The sequence below is a fragment of the Echinops telfairi genome, unplaced genomic scaffold (assembly GCF_000313985.2).
Source record: "Echinops telfairi isolate 266 unplaced genomic scaffold, ASM31398v2 ScPeMD7_7400;HRSCAF=8409, whole genome shotgun sequence".
NCBI lineage: Eukaryota > Metazoa > Chordata > Mammalia > Afrosoricida > Tenrecidae > Echinops > Echinops telfairi.
The window spans coordinates 17266375-17282891 of record NW_022111300.1 but is presented as its reverse complement, the minus strand read 5'-3'; the positions used below and the strand labels follow the sequence as shown (position 1 = coordinate 17282891).

Here is a 16517-nt window from a genome sequence, read left to right as displayed (position 1 = left end):
ATGCCTGGGAGGCCAATCTTTATGCATTACACTTCATTCTAATTTTCCTAGTCTCATATTTCATACATACCACACTCTGATTATGAATGAATGTGTATGCCTGTTTCTTCTCAATTTTGTTCATACCTTAGGAGCGAAGAAAGGGCCCCCAAAGTGACCACCTTTATGTCATTAAGGTGAGCTCTGCATTGAGGTTTGCTTCTGTCACATTTTGATGCCATCGGGCCGGAGAGCCTCATCTGCTGGTGTTGGCACTCTCTCTGACAAGGTTCCCTGCTAGTCAGAGGCTTTCGCCGGCTTAGCCCTTAGAAGTGGACTACTTATTTCTTCTTCCTAGTCTGTTTTTAATCTGAAAACTGTTCACCATGAGTGACCCTCTTGGTCACCCCTGTGGCGCAGCTTTCAGCATTACAACAACAGGAAGGCCACCACAGGACAACGAACTAACAGACTAGAGGTGTATTTTGCTCATAAAATCTTTCCATTGAGGCTGGATTTGGCTCCTGTTCTTTCAGCTTAGTGATTCTGAGCATACTTTTCTCTTTTGGTTTGCTAATTCCAGTTCTCGGCACATTTCAACATAATGCTTTCTCTTCTTTCTGTTCATCTTCTTTAATTCATCATATCTTTTGTTCACTTTAGCTACCCTAAGTTCAAGCTATATTTCAGAGTCTCTTCTGGCATCCATTTTACTCTTTTCTGGTTTTCCGCTCTTTTTAGCGACAGCTTGTTCTTACACATGCAGAGAGGGCCATAATGCACCTGGCCTTCAATTATGACTGTTCAGTGTGACACATCAATTCTCGAGGTGCCTCGAAATCTCAAAGAGATGACCTCAGTGCTGAATTTTGGCCCATTTGCTTTAATTTCCCCCAGTTTCAACTTAAAATTACACATTAGCAATTGATGGTTTGCTCCATAGTCTGCTTCATGCTTTGTTCTTGCTGTTGCTACTGAGCTTCTCTGGTCTTTTTCACAGAGGTGGTCTATTTTAAAGGAGCCCTAAAGGCCCAGTGGGTTAAGTGTTGGGCTGCTAACTCCTAGGTCAGTGATTGACACCTACCAGCCACTCCGTATGTAAAAGACGGGACAGTCTGCTGCTGTAAATATGTACCATCTCAGAAACCCCATGGAGCAGTCTACACTGTCCTATAGTATACGAGGCAGACTCGGCTCATTGACAGTGGGTTTGCTTTGACCAAAATCCAAACTCAATGTCATTGAGTCGATGCCAATTCATAACCATCCCACAGAACAGGGTAGACTTGCCCCTGTGAGTTTCTGAGATAGTTTCTCTTTATGGGAGTAGAAAGCCCAGTCTTTCTCCTTGTTTTCACTTTTGGTTTGTTTTTAATTCCTGAGCATTCTTGTGAGGTCCACATGTACAGCCATTCACATTTTCTGTTGTTGGGGAAAAAAGTATTTGCAATGAGCAAGTCATTGTTCTTGAAAAATTCTACTAAACAATGTCTGGCATCCTTTCTATCATCTACTGACATTTTTCTTTTTATTTATACACTTTTCACATTTCAATCTCTAGTAACTATCAATGCATCTTGATTTCTTGTTCGATGATTAATTTCAGAGTGTTGAAATTAGCAAAAATCTTTAATTTCTTCACCTTTGGTGCTAGTATTGGTGTGTAAATTTGAATACTATTCAACTATCTGGTCTGTTTTATAAACCAATGGATATTATTCTATCACTGGCATCACAGTATTTTAGGACAGATCTTGAAATATTCTTTTAGACAATGAATATGATGCAATTTCTCTTAAATTTGACATTTCTTGCATAATAGATTATCTGTTTTTCTGATTCAAAATGGCAAATATCAGTCCATTTCAGCTCACTGATGCCTAGAAAGTAGATATTCATGCATTCAATATTATTTTTGAGAGCACCAACTTTTCTTTCTTTTTAAAAAAAATCATTTTATTGGGGGCTCTTATCACAATCCATACATATATCAATTGTGTAAAGCACACTTGTACATTCATTGCCCTCATCATTCTCAAAACAGTAGCTTTCCACTTGGGCTCTTGGAATCAGCTAAGAACATCCAATTTTCTAAGTTTCATATATTTCACATATTCTACATTTTGATTGTTGTATTAGTCCAGGTAGACTAGAAAAACAAGTCCATTGAAACCCACATGTGTACAAGAGAGAGTTTTATATAAAGGGTAATTGTACATTAAGAAAGCAACCAACCTAGTCCAGTCCAAGCCCATAAGTCAGATATTAGTCTCTAAAGTCTTCTTTAGACTCATGAAACACATGCAATGATGCCAAATGCAGGATGATCACAGGCCAGTTGGTAGGAAGTCTTTGGATCCAGTGGTGGTGTAAGCATATCAGTGCTAGCAGGGGTCTCCACGTGGTTTCTCCAGTTCCCAGGGCCTAGTGTCTATCAGTGTAGTACCATGTATCTTGTCAGTAGAGCGTCTCTAAGGGAGAGTTTCTTGTCGGTAGGATGTCTCACAGGGACTGAGCAGAGAGAGGGAAGTGTCTCCTGTCTCTAAGGAAGAAAAAAATCAGGATCCTAGAATTCCCAGAATTCTTAGGGGAAAGCCATGCCCACTCTAAGGAAGAAAAAAATCAGGATCCCAGAATTCCCAGAATTCTTAGGGGAAGGCCATGTCCACACAGAGGGCTCATTGACAGACTAGACTCTACCTCTTCACTCTTAATCCTCTTATGTCCCAAATTGACACCAGATTATGTAACTACTACTGTTGTTAATGGATATGTTACTGGAAAGTAGCTTCTCATTTTCCCAAAAGAAAGGTTTCCTTTTGAAATACACAGGGTACTGCAAGCGAATTTTATTTTAAAATTTTGAAGGAGGAAGCAAAACCTTTATAGCCAGCATGGCTGGTCTTGGTATTTCTAACTTACTACTGGCATGTGCAATCTTTTAAACATTTGGTGCAATACATTCTCCAGAAATGCCTCTGGGGATAAGTCAGGGGTTCGGGGAAAGTCAGAGTTGCTTTTGTTCTCTCTGAGGGGCAGCGCCTCAGCAATGGGGGTTCCTGTCCCGTGTTGTGCACGTTGTTTGTCCTGAAAAGAGTAGTCAGCATGGCTGGGTTATACTTTCCAGTGGTTGGCCAACTGTGGAGTGATGTAATCATCCCATAGGATGTGACCTGATATGTTCAGCTCTGTTCTCATGTAAGAGTAATAGGGTAGGATTTAACACCGTTACTCAATTTACTGCCTTTATTAGATGTCAGTGGACAAGGATGAGACTCAACACCCTTAATTGGGTCAGATCCCTGTTCTATTTAAGGGGGTTTTTCTCGTGCAGTGGTTAGCATCACTTTTGACCTTACAACAGATGGAAGGAAATCTAGTGGACAGGGAGTAGAACCAGTTACCACAACAAGGAAGAGTTGGGAATGAAGTACTAGGCTCCCTATGCTTTTAAGCTCCTAGATCCAGTGGCAGATTGATATCAAGAATCATAGAGATCAAAACATACCAAATCCACAGATATTGCAAGGAAAGAGGACCTTTCCTCAGATCTTACAGAGAGAGAAAGACCTTTTCTAGAGCTAGTAGCCAGAACTTGGAATCCTACCCTCCTAAATAGCGATAAGGTAAATGTAGTTGTTAAGCCATCACCCATTCATAATGTTTCTGTAAGACACACACACACACACACACACACTCACAAAAACCAACAACAAACCACTCTGCCATCTAATCAATGCTGACTCATGGTGACCCCCTGTGGGTTTCGGAGACTGGAACTATTTAGGAGAGCAGAAAGCCCAGTCTTTCTCCTGCAGAGCTGTTGGTGGTTAGGAACTGCCAATCATGTGGATCACAGCCCAACACATAACCATTATATCATCAGGGCTCCTAAAAGCAACACTAGATAACTAAAAAGATCCTGAAGTTTGTACTCCAATCCATGTCATTAAGGCCAACTCTAATATTTAAAAGAGTAGATTGCCAGGTCTTTCTTCCTAGCCTAGAAGCTTTGCTAAAATCTAGCCATTATAGATGACCTTGCTGATTTTTGAAATGTCAGTGGTATAACTTTCAGCATCAAAGAAACATGCAAATGACCATAGTATGCCAATGAACAAGTGGAGAAATAGATATTTCCATAAAAAATTATACTGCAATGTATTGTTGCTCTTATAAAATTACGTAGTGGGTTCAGGAAGAACTTAAGGCAAGGTGTTGACAGTTACCTGGGAGATTCTAAGATATACTTAAGGAACAGGGAAGCCTTAAGGTAAGACTGAGAGATTGAATAGACATTTAGGTGGCAATTGGTAGCCTGCTTGACAGATGAAAGGAAAATCAGGAGTGAAAGGGGCAAGGCCTGAGGGATTCTGACAGTCTGACAGCGAGGAAGTCATTCCATGAGGTAAAATGGAATAGAGAATAGAGAGGCAGGCTAGGTTCCACGTTTATCTAAGGCTCATCCTGAGAATCATTGTATTATGCAAAAAATGTTCTTATTCTTCAACGGATAATCATACTAGATTCTTTCTATTTTATATGTGCCAAGGCAGATAGATTGGAGAGATTGTTCTAGAGCTGACAATGAGAATGAGTTAGATCAGCACCAGCTAATCCAGGAGAGAAATAGTACACTATCTGCTCTTGCAGAGCTCTACTCCCTTGGAAACTATGTATAGGGTCATTATGAGTCAGGATTGATCTAGTGGTGGTAGCATTTCCTTTCCTTTTTAAAGTATAAAGCAGGCATCTTGGTGGCACAGCAGTTAAAGAGATTGGCTGTTAACAAGCAGGTGGGCAGTTGAAACCTGTCACTCACTCCCGGGTCTGCTTCCAGTATAACCCTAGAAACCTTGTTGGTCAGTGTCACTCTGTCCTTCTGTTAGGGTATGGACTGAACTTGAAAGCAGTGAGTTCATTCATGGCTCATGCCAAAAATGATGAGTCCTTGGGTGGTTGAAAGGCCAAATGTGCTCAGCTATTAATTGGAAATTTGGAGAGCCAAGGGCATACCCAGATGCCGTGGAAGAAAAGCCTGGCAATGGCCTTCAGTAAAAGCAGGCATTGAACGCTCTAGAGAGCACAGATCTATTGCATCATACACAGAGTCCCCATGCATCAAGACAAACTTAATAGCAATTGGGTTTTAAACTTTATGGACCAAAGATAATTAAGGAGAATAAATAAATTATCTAAGGAGAACGGTATGGACACAAAATTAGAGTAATGGCAATAAGGATATAGAAGAAGGTACGAGAAGAAAAATGTGTAATATAGTGCCAGTGTGCTGAATTTTTAATGTGGAAGCTAATCAAGAGAATAAATCTAAAATGAAGTCCTACTCTTTCTGGACTGGGCTAATGAAAGGAAGATATTAATAAGATAAGATCTATTAGACAGGGTATAGTTTTGTTTTATTTTGTAGGGACTTGAGGGAAGAAAGTTTTCTTTATGTGAAGATGAATTTAAGGTTGCTATGGTATCTGTGTAAATTTTTCTATTGTGGAATCAGACATATTTATAAATCTACATTTTTAATGTATTATACAATGAGAGAATATTTTGTGTGATCACTATAAGCAATTAAAGTTGACATCATATTTTTGATATTATTTAAATCACTGATATGATATAATTAAGCCAACAGATGAGTTACAGCTCTATAGCTTCAAGAAAACAAAAAGCTTACAGGAGCGGATAGTCTAATTATTTTTCTCATGGATTGCCTGGCACTGATCTATAGCTTAAAAACAAAACAAAAAACCCTCGATCTATAGCTTAAAGAAAACACTTCATGATGCTGTGTGCATTGAGAAAGACTTAATGGCTGGTCATCATATTCAATATTGTCCTTTAAAGGTTTGTCTCTTAAATGATTTTTTAGCATGGCTCCCTTTCTGCATTCAACTACACTTTTCAGTGGAAGGAGGGATAGAATAGAAAATTATGTGATAACAAGAGTGTCACCAGCATTATCAAATTACTGCCTGGCCAAGAGGAAGCTGACATGGTCCCTGGAGGGGTATAAGATAGATAGCACTGCATTTCCGGAAGCTCATCTTGAGCAGAGTATTGGATATGGTTGGAAGGAAAATGTTGATAAATCATATAAGGGTTAGGGTGGCAGTTAATGAGACTCCCACAGGCCCTTCTTGAATAACAACATCTGGTTGCTTGCTAAGTAATCTTCTAAGGAAGGTGATCCTGATCAAATTTAAGATTTCTTTGGTGAGAGGCATGCAAAAATCTGAACCCAATTTAATATGCTAGAAAAAATGATATGGAAGTGCTGACTCTGTCCTTTTGATCTTCATCCAGTCTCGGGTCTCAACATCCCCCCATCTGTTGGCTAGTTTGGGGGCTAAGGAGTGCCATGTCATGTGGAAACCCAATCATTTACTATTCCCGCGATAACTATTTATTTAGTCCAGTTTCCAAAAGATCTATCTCCAATGGTCAATTAATAGGAAAAAAGCCTCAATGGACTGAACGTTTTGGCTTCCTTTGCTGGGTTTTCCATCTATCTATTTGCTATTACCTACGGTGTGCTTGCATGTGAGAGAAACGCCAATTTTAGGGTCAGCATGTTTTATATTGGCATGTTTACCTCTAATACTCAAACTTGAACAGGTTTATGATTATGAAAAAGAGGCAAATATGCTGGGGATATTAGTACATAAATCATTGTCAGAAAACCAATCCTGTGTTTCAAAGCAGCAAAAAGCTTTTAAAGTATTGATATAGGTCCAGTCTAAAGGGCATGCTGAATTTCTTTCTTTTGTTTTTACCAGTTATCTGAAGATGTGGCATTTTTTTCAACGCATAAAGAAAATTTATTAAACATTTCTGAAAATAGATTCACTTAGCAGATCTTTGATTAAAGTAAAGCTGTCAAACTTGAAGTTCTTTTCTTAATATCAGTCATTTAACTTACATTCAATCTAACTTTTTTTTTTCTGTTTTAGAGTTAAAAACATAAATTGTTCTCTAAAACTAGGGCACTTAACCAAAACAACAACTAAAGCATTTTTCAAAAATAGCAGAGACAAAGGCAATCATCCTAATTCATGTTAAGAATTTAGAGCAGCAATGATTCTTTGTTAAGACCGGTCAAATTCTAATCTATCAATTATGCTGAGATATTTAAATAATGTGACTGTATTTAAAAAATCATTAAAAATGCCTTCACTGGACTGTTTACATTTAGCCTATTACTTTGTACCTTACCTTTCCAAAGCAAGCTTTCTCCATTATGTAAAAAAAAAAAAAGATACAGTATTGACTAGAAAACATTAGGTCATAATTGTTCCATTTTCTTTCTGTATAGAACAAGCTAGAGGAGCATGTTCTAGCATAACGTGCACACATTTTGAATTGTCTAATTAAATAACATTAAAGTAAAAACAATCCCTAACTTTGGCATTAAAAGATTTGAGTCCTGATTCTGCTGGTTGACGACTTGGACTATGAGTAAATTTTCAATACTTGGATCTCAGTTTTCCCCAAATATAAATGAATAGGGACAAACAAGACTATGTCTGTGCACTGACATTATTCCTTTACTTTAAAGTTCTTTGATAAAAATAATTATAAGTAGTTAAATCCTTGTATTATTTATTTCTTAATATTTTTTCTCTGATACAACTCATTGGTTTTCTTGTCATAAGAAACTAATTAAAGTTAATAGCATAAGGAAATAAAACTTTTTTCCACAAAGAAACAATATTTTTTATCTTTCTGGAAACCCATGCTATGTTCAAAATTCCCCACCAACGCCATAATTTAAACTCACCAATTGTTCTTTGACCTTTTATATTCCTTGTGAAGCTTTCACATGCAAATAAAGTGATGAACAGCAACCCGGATTGGAGCAGGTGTACGTTAGTCCTCAAAATGACTTCTTTGCTTTTAAATACTTTGAGAGAAGGCAGTTTGCAGCAGGTTTACCCCGTGCAAGATCTCACTGAATTTCCTGCCCACGGCTTCCGTGAACATTGATTGTGGATACAAGTAAAATGGAACCCTTGACAACCTCACACTATTCTCCATGTACCATGATGCTGTTCACCGGTCTTATTTATAGTCATTTTCGCTTTCTTTATTTTAAGGCGTCCTCCACCCGGAAGGCTGCAGTCTTCGATCTTCGTTATGAAGGGCTTCAAGTCCTCCTGACTTTCAGCAAGCAGGATTGTTCCAGTCGCATACGGAAAGCTCTTACTGACCCTGCCTCCAATCTTCGTAAAGTCTAGCTCAGGGCTTCTCCACCTTCCTCATGCCGCGACCCTTTCATACAGCTCCTCATGGGGTGGTGACCCCCCAACCAGAAAACGATTTTCGATGCTACTTCCTAACTGTCATTTTGCTACTGTTATGAATAGGGCGACCCCTGTGAAAGGGTCGTTCGACCCCCAAAGGGGTTGAGACCCACAGGTTGAGAACCACAGATTGTTCAGCAAACAGATTGCGTGAGTATGGTGAAAGAATTTAACCCCAATGCACACCATTAATGACTTTAGACCATGCAGTGCTCCGTGTTCTGTTTGAGTGATACCCCTTTAGTCTGTGCTCAGGTTTTACCTGAGCAGAATGAATTGTTCTGGAATTTCTATTTTTTGCAATGTTATCTATAACTTGTTATGATCCATATATAGTCAAATTCCTTTAAAAGAACACAAACTACAAACTACTGTGTAGTTTTCTCTACTTTTAGCCAAGACCCGTTTGACATCAGCAATGTCGTTCCAGTGACTCTTCTGATTCCAGCTTGAATTTCTGTCTGATTCTCCCTTGACGTGTTGTCCTAATAATGTTTGACTTCTCATCAGTAAACTTTTACTGCCATGCGGTATTCATGAAATTGGATGGTATTTTTTCTATTTTAGATGATTAATTATCTTTGAAATGAGCACGCCGAAAGAACTCTTCCATGTGATTAACCAGGTAGCAGTCTTCCAAACGTCTTGGCCTAGAGGTACGAGAATTGTCAGCATTGCATCTTTTCATCGGAAAATCTCCATCAGCCTACACCCATGCCTGCAGTACAGCTGGGCAGTCTTCTTTCATTGTCATCTTCTATCTTACTACGTTCTTCCTCCTGAAAAGGTTGAACACCAACCAAGCCTTTGTAGGACAATGGCTGTGCTGTCTTTCCATTGTCTTTTAGGCTGCCTGTGTCAGTCAGTAATTTGCCCACAGAATCCTTCCATGTGTCGCCTGTTTTTTCCGTAGGTGTATGAATATTGTCCTATCACCGATAGTGTTGTACCTCAGGATTGATCATGAAATGCTCTTTGGACAATGAAAGCCATGTCATTCTTTTTCAATTGATCATTCCTGACATAATAGACCACATGACTAAATCATTCAAAATGGCCCATGCAGCCATTTTAACTTGCTAACAACAAGGGTATTTGTCCTCAAATATTTCATTTCATTTTGGGGAACTTCCGATTTTCCTAGGTCCATGCTTCGTACATTCCAGTTGTGACCATTGCAGGATATTGGCAGCTGCTCGTTGTCATTTTGGATCATGTCACATCAGCAAATGCAGAGCCGGAACGCTCCCCTCAACCCGTTTAATTAGACTGTATTTTGAAGAAGCAGCTCTTCTCATCATATTTCGTGTGCTTTCCAACCTGTAGCTTCATTTTGTGACATGATATCAGTCAATAGTCCACTGCTATTTATATTGTTTTCACTAGCAAAATTATTTGAGGCAAATAGCAAGGTTCTCCTTTTTAGCTATCTTTGTCTAGAATGTCTGCTGAAAGCGGTCTCTACTGGTGAGCCGGATAATATTCGAAATTCTAATAGCCTCTAGAATCACAGCAACATATGCTATAGTATGACCAGCTGACAGGAGAGTGGAGGACATACATAATATGAGATACAAATTGAAAAGGAAAATGAAGCATATACAAAGAGCGTCAGTGAGTTTGTGGAAACATAGAGGAAAAGGATAATGGAAAATTTTCATAAATGTTGTGAATCTTCTTGTATGTGCCTAAGCAGGTACATACAGGATCCATTCAATTTCCAGGCAAATCCACCCTCGTAAGTGTTGTTGAAGTGGGGTGCCAGTGAGCCAGTCCGACTCACCTTTTGCACAACAGCACACATGGCCGTCCTCACAAGTGTTCTGTGTCCGTATGGCTCCTGGAGGGCCACCTTCTTTTTGGCTGCTTCTCCACTTTAGCGAGCAGGATTGGGGAAGGTAAAGGGACTGCTCTTTCCTGACACTATGATGTCTCTCAGCCTTGTCTCTAAGGAGTGTTCTGGCTGTACTTTTTCCAAGACTTGTTTGTTCTTCTAGCAACCTATGGTCCTTTTAATATTCACACCCATAGTGCCATCCAGGGAATCCTGGTGGCATAATGATCACGCATTGAGCTGCTAAGTCCAACAGTTCGAAACCCCCAGATGCTCCACAGGAGAAAGGGAAACTCACAGGGACTAGTTTGACCCTGTCCTATGTGGTCTCTCAGAGTCAGCATAAATTGGATGGCTATGAGTGGAACACCATGTAAACAACATCTCCTGTGATTTTATTAAATCCTGGCATTGATACAAAGGATGATCATGTGACATCACATGTCTGTGCAATCAAAGATGTCTGTCATGACTGTGTTCTGTCAGACAAATCAAGTTTAAGCAGGTTCAGCAGTAATCAGGCCTTGGGTCAAAGGTACCTGGACGTTGACTTAGTAAGGGGCTGAGATGTCCATGTCATCCATGTAAAATTGCATGGACCACTGATATCTCTCCACATCTGAGACCTAAGCCTAAACTGAATCAATTTCATTATAGACATCTAGCAGAGAAAGGAAAATCAAGCCTGGCTGATGAATGAGAGTTTGGGGGTATTGGTACTAACTGAATATGTGCTAATGATGCACAAAAGCTACATGCACGGGTGGCTTTAAATGAAAATCCTGAAGGAAAACCTTCCCAAAGGGTAGAACTTTAGTCTCAACATAATCCGGGAGAGGGGACGTGGCCCAGATTAAGAATATACATAATTTAATAAATTGCCTATTATAGATAACTTAATTCATTTAAGATAATTTCATGGACAGTGATTCTCAGGCTGAGGGTTGCATACAGGACATGAAAAAGCAAAGCCGAGCAGACCAAGTTGACAGTAAGTAGAAGGTTCTGTGGCTCCTAGAAGATCTTTGAAATATGGCGCAAGTAAAAGAGTCACCAGGGTAACCTGTTGGCGGTTGGCTTCTAGTTTGCATATGAAACATGGGGTCCCCCTGCTGCTTTCTCTTTCTCGAGCTTGGTAACCTTTTTCAGTTTGCTGGTAGGAGTTTGAGAGCAAGAATGGGAATGAAAACAAGAATTGGGTTAAAGTTAAAAGGCCTCCATTAGAAAACAAATATACGCATAAGTTTGGAAGATATCGCATGCAGAGTTGCCTAGATGCAACAGGAATCAGCATAAAAAGCCTACGGTGGGTTCTTTCCGAGATGTTTTGTGTAGAAAAGCATGAAGGAGCCCATATTGGAAAGTATACTTTTAGCTATGGCCTATTTTTCTGTCTATAATTGATATTTAAATTTATGATAAAACCATATAAAGTACACAACTTGATCCCTTTATATGAGTACCCCATAAACATATCAAACTCCACATGCCCCCAAATTATCTCACTATTATTTTCCCAAAATTACTCCTGCTCCTTTGCCTCCTCTTTTAGTACAACACCAGCTAGACATCTGGGTGTCGGTCTTTCCACACTTACTTACTGCTGCATACTTTTAGGTGTCTTTTAAAAAATAATAAATTCAGTATTCACCTAAATGATTAGTCTGATTTTAGTCTCTCCCTTGCTATGCCTCTACTCTTTGATTATAGATTTAAAATACATAAATGATTGCTCATGGTTAAGACGATATAATTCATGTTATTTTTCTATTTCTAACTTTACTCATGCTGTTTTCCTTTTGTTTCAGTCACACAATACACCAAACATTTTATGAATGTGTCATTTGGTGACATAATCCCATGCTTTTGAATACACTATTTATTCCACACCAACTTGACTGTCCAAGTTTTCCTGTTAGGCTGGAAAGGTCATATGTATCCCTCACTACTGCAGAGTAAAATAATTAACCTTGCTCAGTTACAGAAACCACGGGGCAGGTCTACCTCGAGCTATAGAGTAGCTATGAGTCAGAAGCAACTCAATGGTAGTGAGTTTGAGTTTTGGAAAGGGATTGACCATTGCCCTTAGCTCATGGAATGTAACCTCTAAATCCATGGGATGTCTGGATTGCAGATGGAACAACTTTGCTGGCTGTAAGGAGGTAGGATTTGAACCATTTGCAAGCTTCAGTATGGATTGCAACTCAATATAAAGAAAACAAAAATTCTCACAGTTGGGCCAATAGATCATATTATGATAAATGGAGAAAAGATTTCGTAAATAATTTCTCTTTTACTTGGGTGCAGAATCACCCATGCAGCGGTCAAGTAGTCCAATGATATAATGCTTTGGGTAAATCTGCTGCAAAAGGCCTCTTTATAATGTTAAAGCAACATATGTACAAATGTGCTTGATACAATTGATGTATGGATTGTTAAAGAGTTGTAAGAGCCCCCAATAAAAATATAAATATATTAAAAAATATATTAAAAAAATGTGAAAGCACACCTTGAATATAAGGTGGACCTGAACCAAGCTATGGTATTTCCTATTGCCTCATTGTTCGTGTAAACGTTGGACAGTGCATCGGGAGGATTGCAGGAGACTTCTTACATTTGAATTGTGATGGTGGTAAAGAATACTCAAAGTACCGTGGTTGGCCAGAAAAACCAATGAACCTGTCTTGGATAAAGTACATCCAGTTTGGTCTTTAGAAGTGAAGATGCCCGAAATTTTCCTTATGTACTTTAGCCGTATGATCAGGACAAACCAATCTATCCCTGGAAGAAGGACATCACTCTTAGTGAAGTAGAAGGTCAGCAAAAAGAAGACCCTGAGCAAGGTGAATGGACAAAGTGGCTGCAACAATGGATGTAAGCAGAGCAGCAGTGGTGAGGATGGCCAAGGGCCAGGGACTGCTCTGTTTGGTTATGTGTGGGGCTCCTATGAGTCCAAACTGACTGAAGGGCACCAGGGACAATAAAACCCATGGGCCACAGCAGAGAACCTATGCTAACAATCTGATTGGTGGTAGGGGGCCTTGACCATGTTCCGTTTGCCCAATGTCTGGGAAGGTTGGGGAATAAAAGCAGTCACACTGAAAGTCAACCATGTTTATGCAATCAAGTTCCCCCTAATCTCTGTACTCTACAATTCTGGTTAGCTTCTAGTTGGCAAAATTTCATGCATGATCACATCTTCCTTCTGGGATAAATAGGTGCTTTCTGCATAATTGCCCAACATGAGGACAACTGGGAGGTGGATCCTCATGAATTCTGAAATCTGCCCTAGATTTTTCTTCCCTTGGCAGATGTTAAACTTTACCCTTGCACTGGATAAACTGTAAGCACAAGCACAGCAGCTTTTATGAATCCTGTGAGGTGTGTCTGAGAGTGGTGCTGGGGACCCTCAAACTTTCAGTTGGTGTCAAAAGTAAAGATGGCTCTACTGACTCCAGAACTTTGTAAGCAATCCGCTCATTTTTCTCCTACTCTTTCTTATGCCTTGACCACCGTCTTGATGTGGTACTGCTTTCTTATAACGCATGCTTTATAGCACATGTAATGATTTTTTTCCAATTTATTGATCTGTTATTTACTTTTACCCAACTCTAGGTACAACAATAGCAAATATTAAAAAATCAAACAAAGTAGAAAATTTACAATATCAAACACATAGAAAATTTATATGAGAGCACTATGCTTTGTTGATAGAGCTCCATAAATAATTGTGAAATGAATGATATTTCTGCCTCGCTTCCTTTCTTTTTGGAAACATGGAAAGTTTAGCCCATGCTGCGCATTATCTAAAGCACTGACTTTTTCAAAGATACAAGCCTGGAGATGTCAAAGTCGAGAGCAGAGTGTTGGATATTTTGGGGTATTGAGTTCCCCAGTGCACCAGTCTGTCACGACTTAGTGTGTTAACTGTACATACATCCCTGTGGCCAGAGTGGAGGAGAGTGAGGCTCTCTGCAAGAGCGTATCAAATATTGTAACTGTGCCAATGAGTGGTGCGTGGGAAATTATGAATGCAGAGTTTCCATGTTGCTGTTAGTGAGATGAAGCCATTACTACTTTTAGAGACGTCTGCTTTCATTTTATTCCAGGATAAAAGATCTGGAATATTTCATTCACCAGGTGAGGGTATCAGATAAGGGTCGAAATAGTCTTCTGGCAAAAAAGTTTTTCTCCATCTGTGAATTTTTCCAATTTACCAAGATTCATTTATCACTGGAGTTCACTAAGATTTTTCACCTACGCTGTCACATCTTTATACATCCTTAGCACATTATTATTTTTAGAGAAAAATGTTCCTCCTCGAACCTCTTTAGATTTTTTTCAATCACTTTGCCTTCATTTCTAAATAAAGGAAAACAAAATGATCACATAGTTACCTGGAATATTTGCTGAAAGTCAGAGAAAGCATTCACTGGCTTTGGGCTGCAATTTTTAGAAGCCATGGTAGCTCCAACCAAATTCCCAAGCAGACTTGACATATTTGACCTTAGAATGACCATTTTCTCAGCCCTCAGCTAAAACCCCCCAAGAGATGTTTCTGCTATGAGGACTTGGACAGGTGAAAAGTAGAATGTTAACTAGCCTACTTATCCAGTGGCACCAAGAAATAATGATTCTGAAAAGAGGCCATACACCTAGCAACGCTGTACTCCTAGAGGACCTTGTTAGCTGTGTCCCTTAGAGTTGATTCTAGCTCATAGTCACCCTTCAGCAATGTGTAGAACTGCTCTGGAGGGTTTTTTGTTTTGTTTCCTTTTAAAATCATTTTATTGGCTCATGCAACTCTTATCACACTCCATACATACATCCGTTGTGTCAAGAACATTGGTACATTTGTTGCCCTCATCATTCTTAAAACATTTGCTTTCTACTTGAGCCCTTGGTATCAGCTCCTCATCTTCCCCTCCCTCCCCACCCGCCCCTCCCTCATGAACTCTTGATAATTTATACATTATTATTATTTTGTCATATCTTATACTGTCGACATCTCCCTTCACCCGCTTTTCTGTTGTACATCCCCCAGGGAGGAGGTTATATGTAGATCCCTGTGATCAGTTCTCCCTTTTTTCCCCACCTTCCTTCCACCCTCCAGGTATCACCACTGTCACCACTGGTCCTGAAGGGATCATCTGTCCTGGATTCCCTGTGTTTCTAGTTCCTATCTGTACCAGCTACATCCTCTGGTCTAGCCAGATTTGTAAGGTAGAATCGGGGTCATGATAGTGGGAGGGGTGGGGGAGAAGCCATTTAAGCACTAGAGGAAAGTTGTATGCTTCATCTTTGCTACACTGCACCCTGACGGGCTCATCTCCTCCCGTGACACTTCTGTAAGGGGATGTCCAGTTGCTTACAGATGGGGTTTGGGTCCCCACTCCACACTCCCCCTCATTCACAATGATATGATTTTTTTGTTCTTCAATGCCTGATACCTGGTCCCTTCAATAGCTCGTGATCACACAGGCTGGTGTGCTTCCTCCATTTGGGCTTTGTTGCTTCTGAGATAGATGGACACTTGTTTGCACTCAAGCCTTTAAGACCCCAGACCATATATCTTTTTATAGCTGGGCACCATCAGCTTTTTTCACCATATTTGCTTATGCACCTGCTTTGTCTTCAGTGATCACGTCGGGAAGGTGAGCATCATGGAATGCCAGTTTAATAGAACAAAGTGTTCTTGCATTGAGGGAGTACTTGAGTGGAGGGCCAATGTCCATCTGATACCTTAATATGAAACCTATAAATGTATACACATAGATGTAGTTCCCTATAATCATATATAAATATATTTACATTTGTACATACCTGTATATAGACCTCTATAAATGCCCTTTGCCTACTAGTTCTTTCCTCTATTTCCTTTTACTTTCCTCTTGTCCCACTACCATGCTCAGCCTTAATTTGAGTTTCAGTAATCCTTCTCGGTTACATTGCCCTTGATCAAACCCTACCAGGCTTCTTATACCCTCCTCGCCACTGATTTTGGATCACTTGTTGTCCCCTTGTCCCTGGGTTTGTTAACACCATGTCCTTTCCCTCACCTCCCCCTCTCTCATGTCCCCTTGGAAATGTTGGTTCCATTGTTTTCTCCTCCACAATGTTTATCCCACCTATCTTATCTAGATAGACCTGCAGAGACAATAATATGCACAAAAACAAGACAGAGCAAAACAAAGCAATGAAAGAAAACAAAACAATAACAATAACAAAAAAAAACCCCAATGACAAAAAAAGAGAGATAAGCCTGTAAATAGTTCAAGGTCTGTTTGTTGACCTTTAGGAGTGTTTTCCGGTTGAGTCTATGGGGTGCCACGCCCTGTCCCCAAAGCCTGTTTTTGGTATTCCCTCAGGACTTCCTTGCTCTGCTC

General features: G+C 39.7%; 1 protein-coding gene across 1 annotated transcript in view; it reads left to right on the top strand.

Moving 5' to 3' along the window:
• The window catches only part of LOC105978638 (60S ribosomal protein L39-like), a 68362-nt gene extending 60131 nt beyond the window's left edge, over positions 1–8231 (top strand). Inside the window, exon 2 of the mRNA XM_045296311.1 lies at positions 8091–8231. Coding sequence (XP_045152246.1) covers positions 8091–8231 — 141 coding nt within the window. The remainder of the gene's footprint in view (positions 1–8090) is intronic.
• Positions 8232–16517: the final 8286 nt, after the last annotated feature.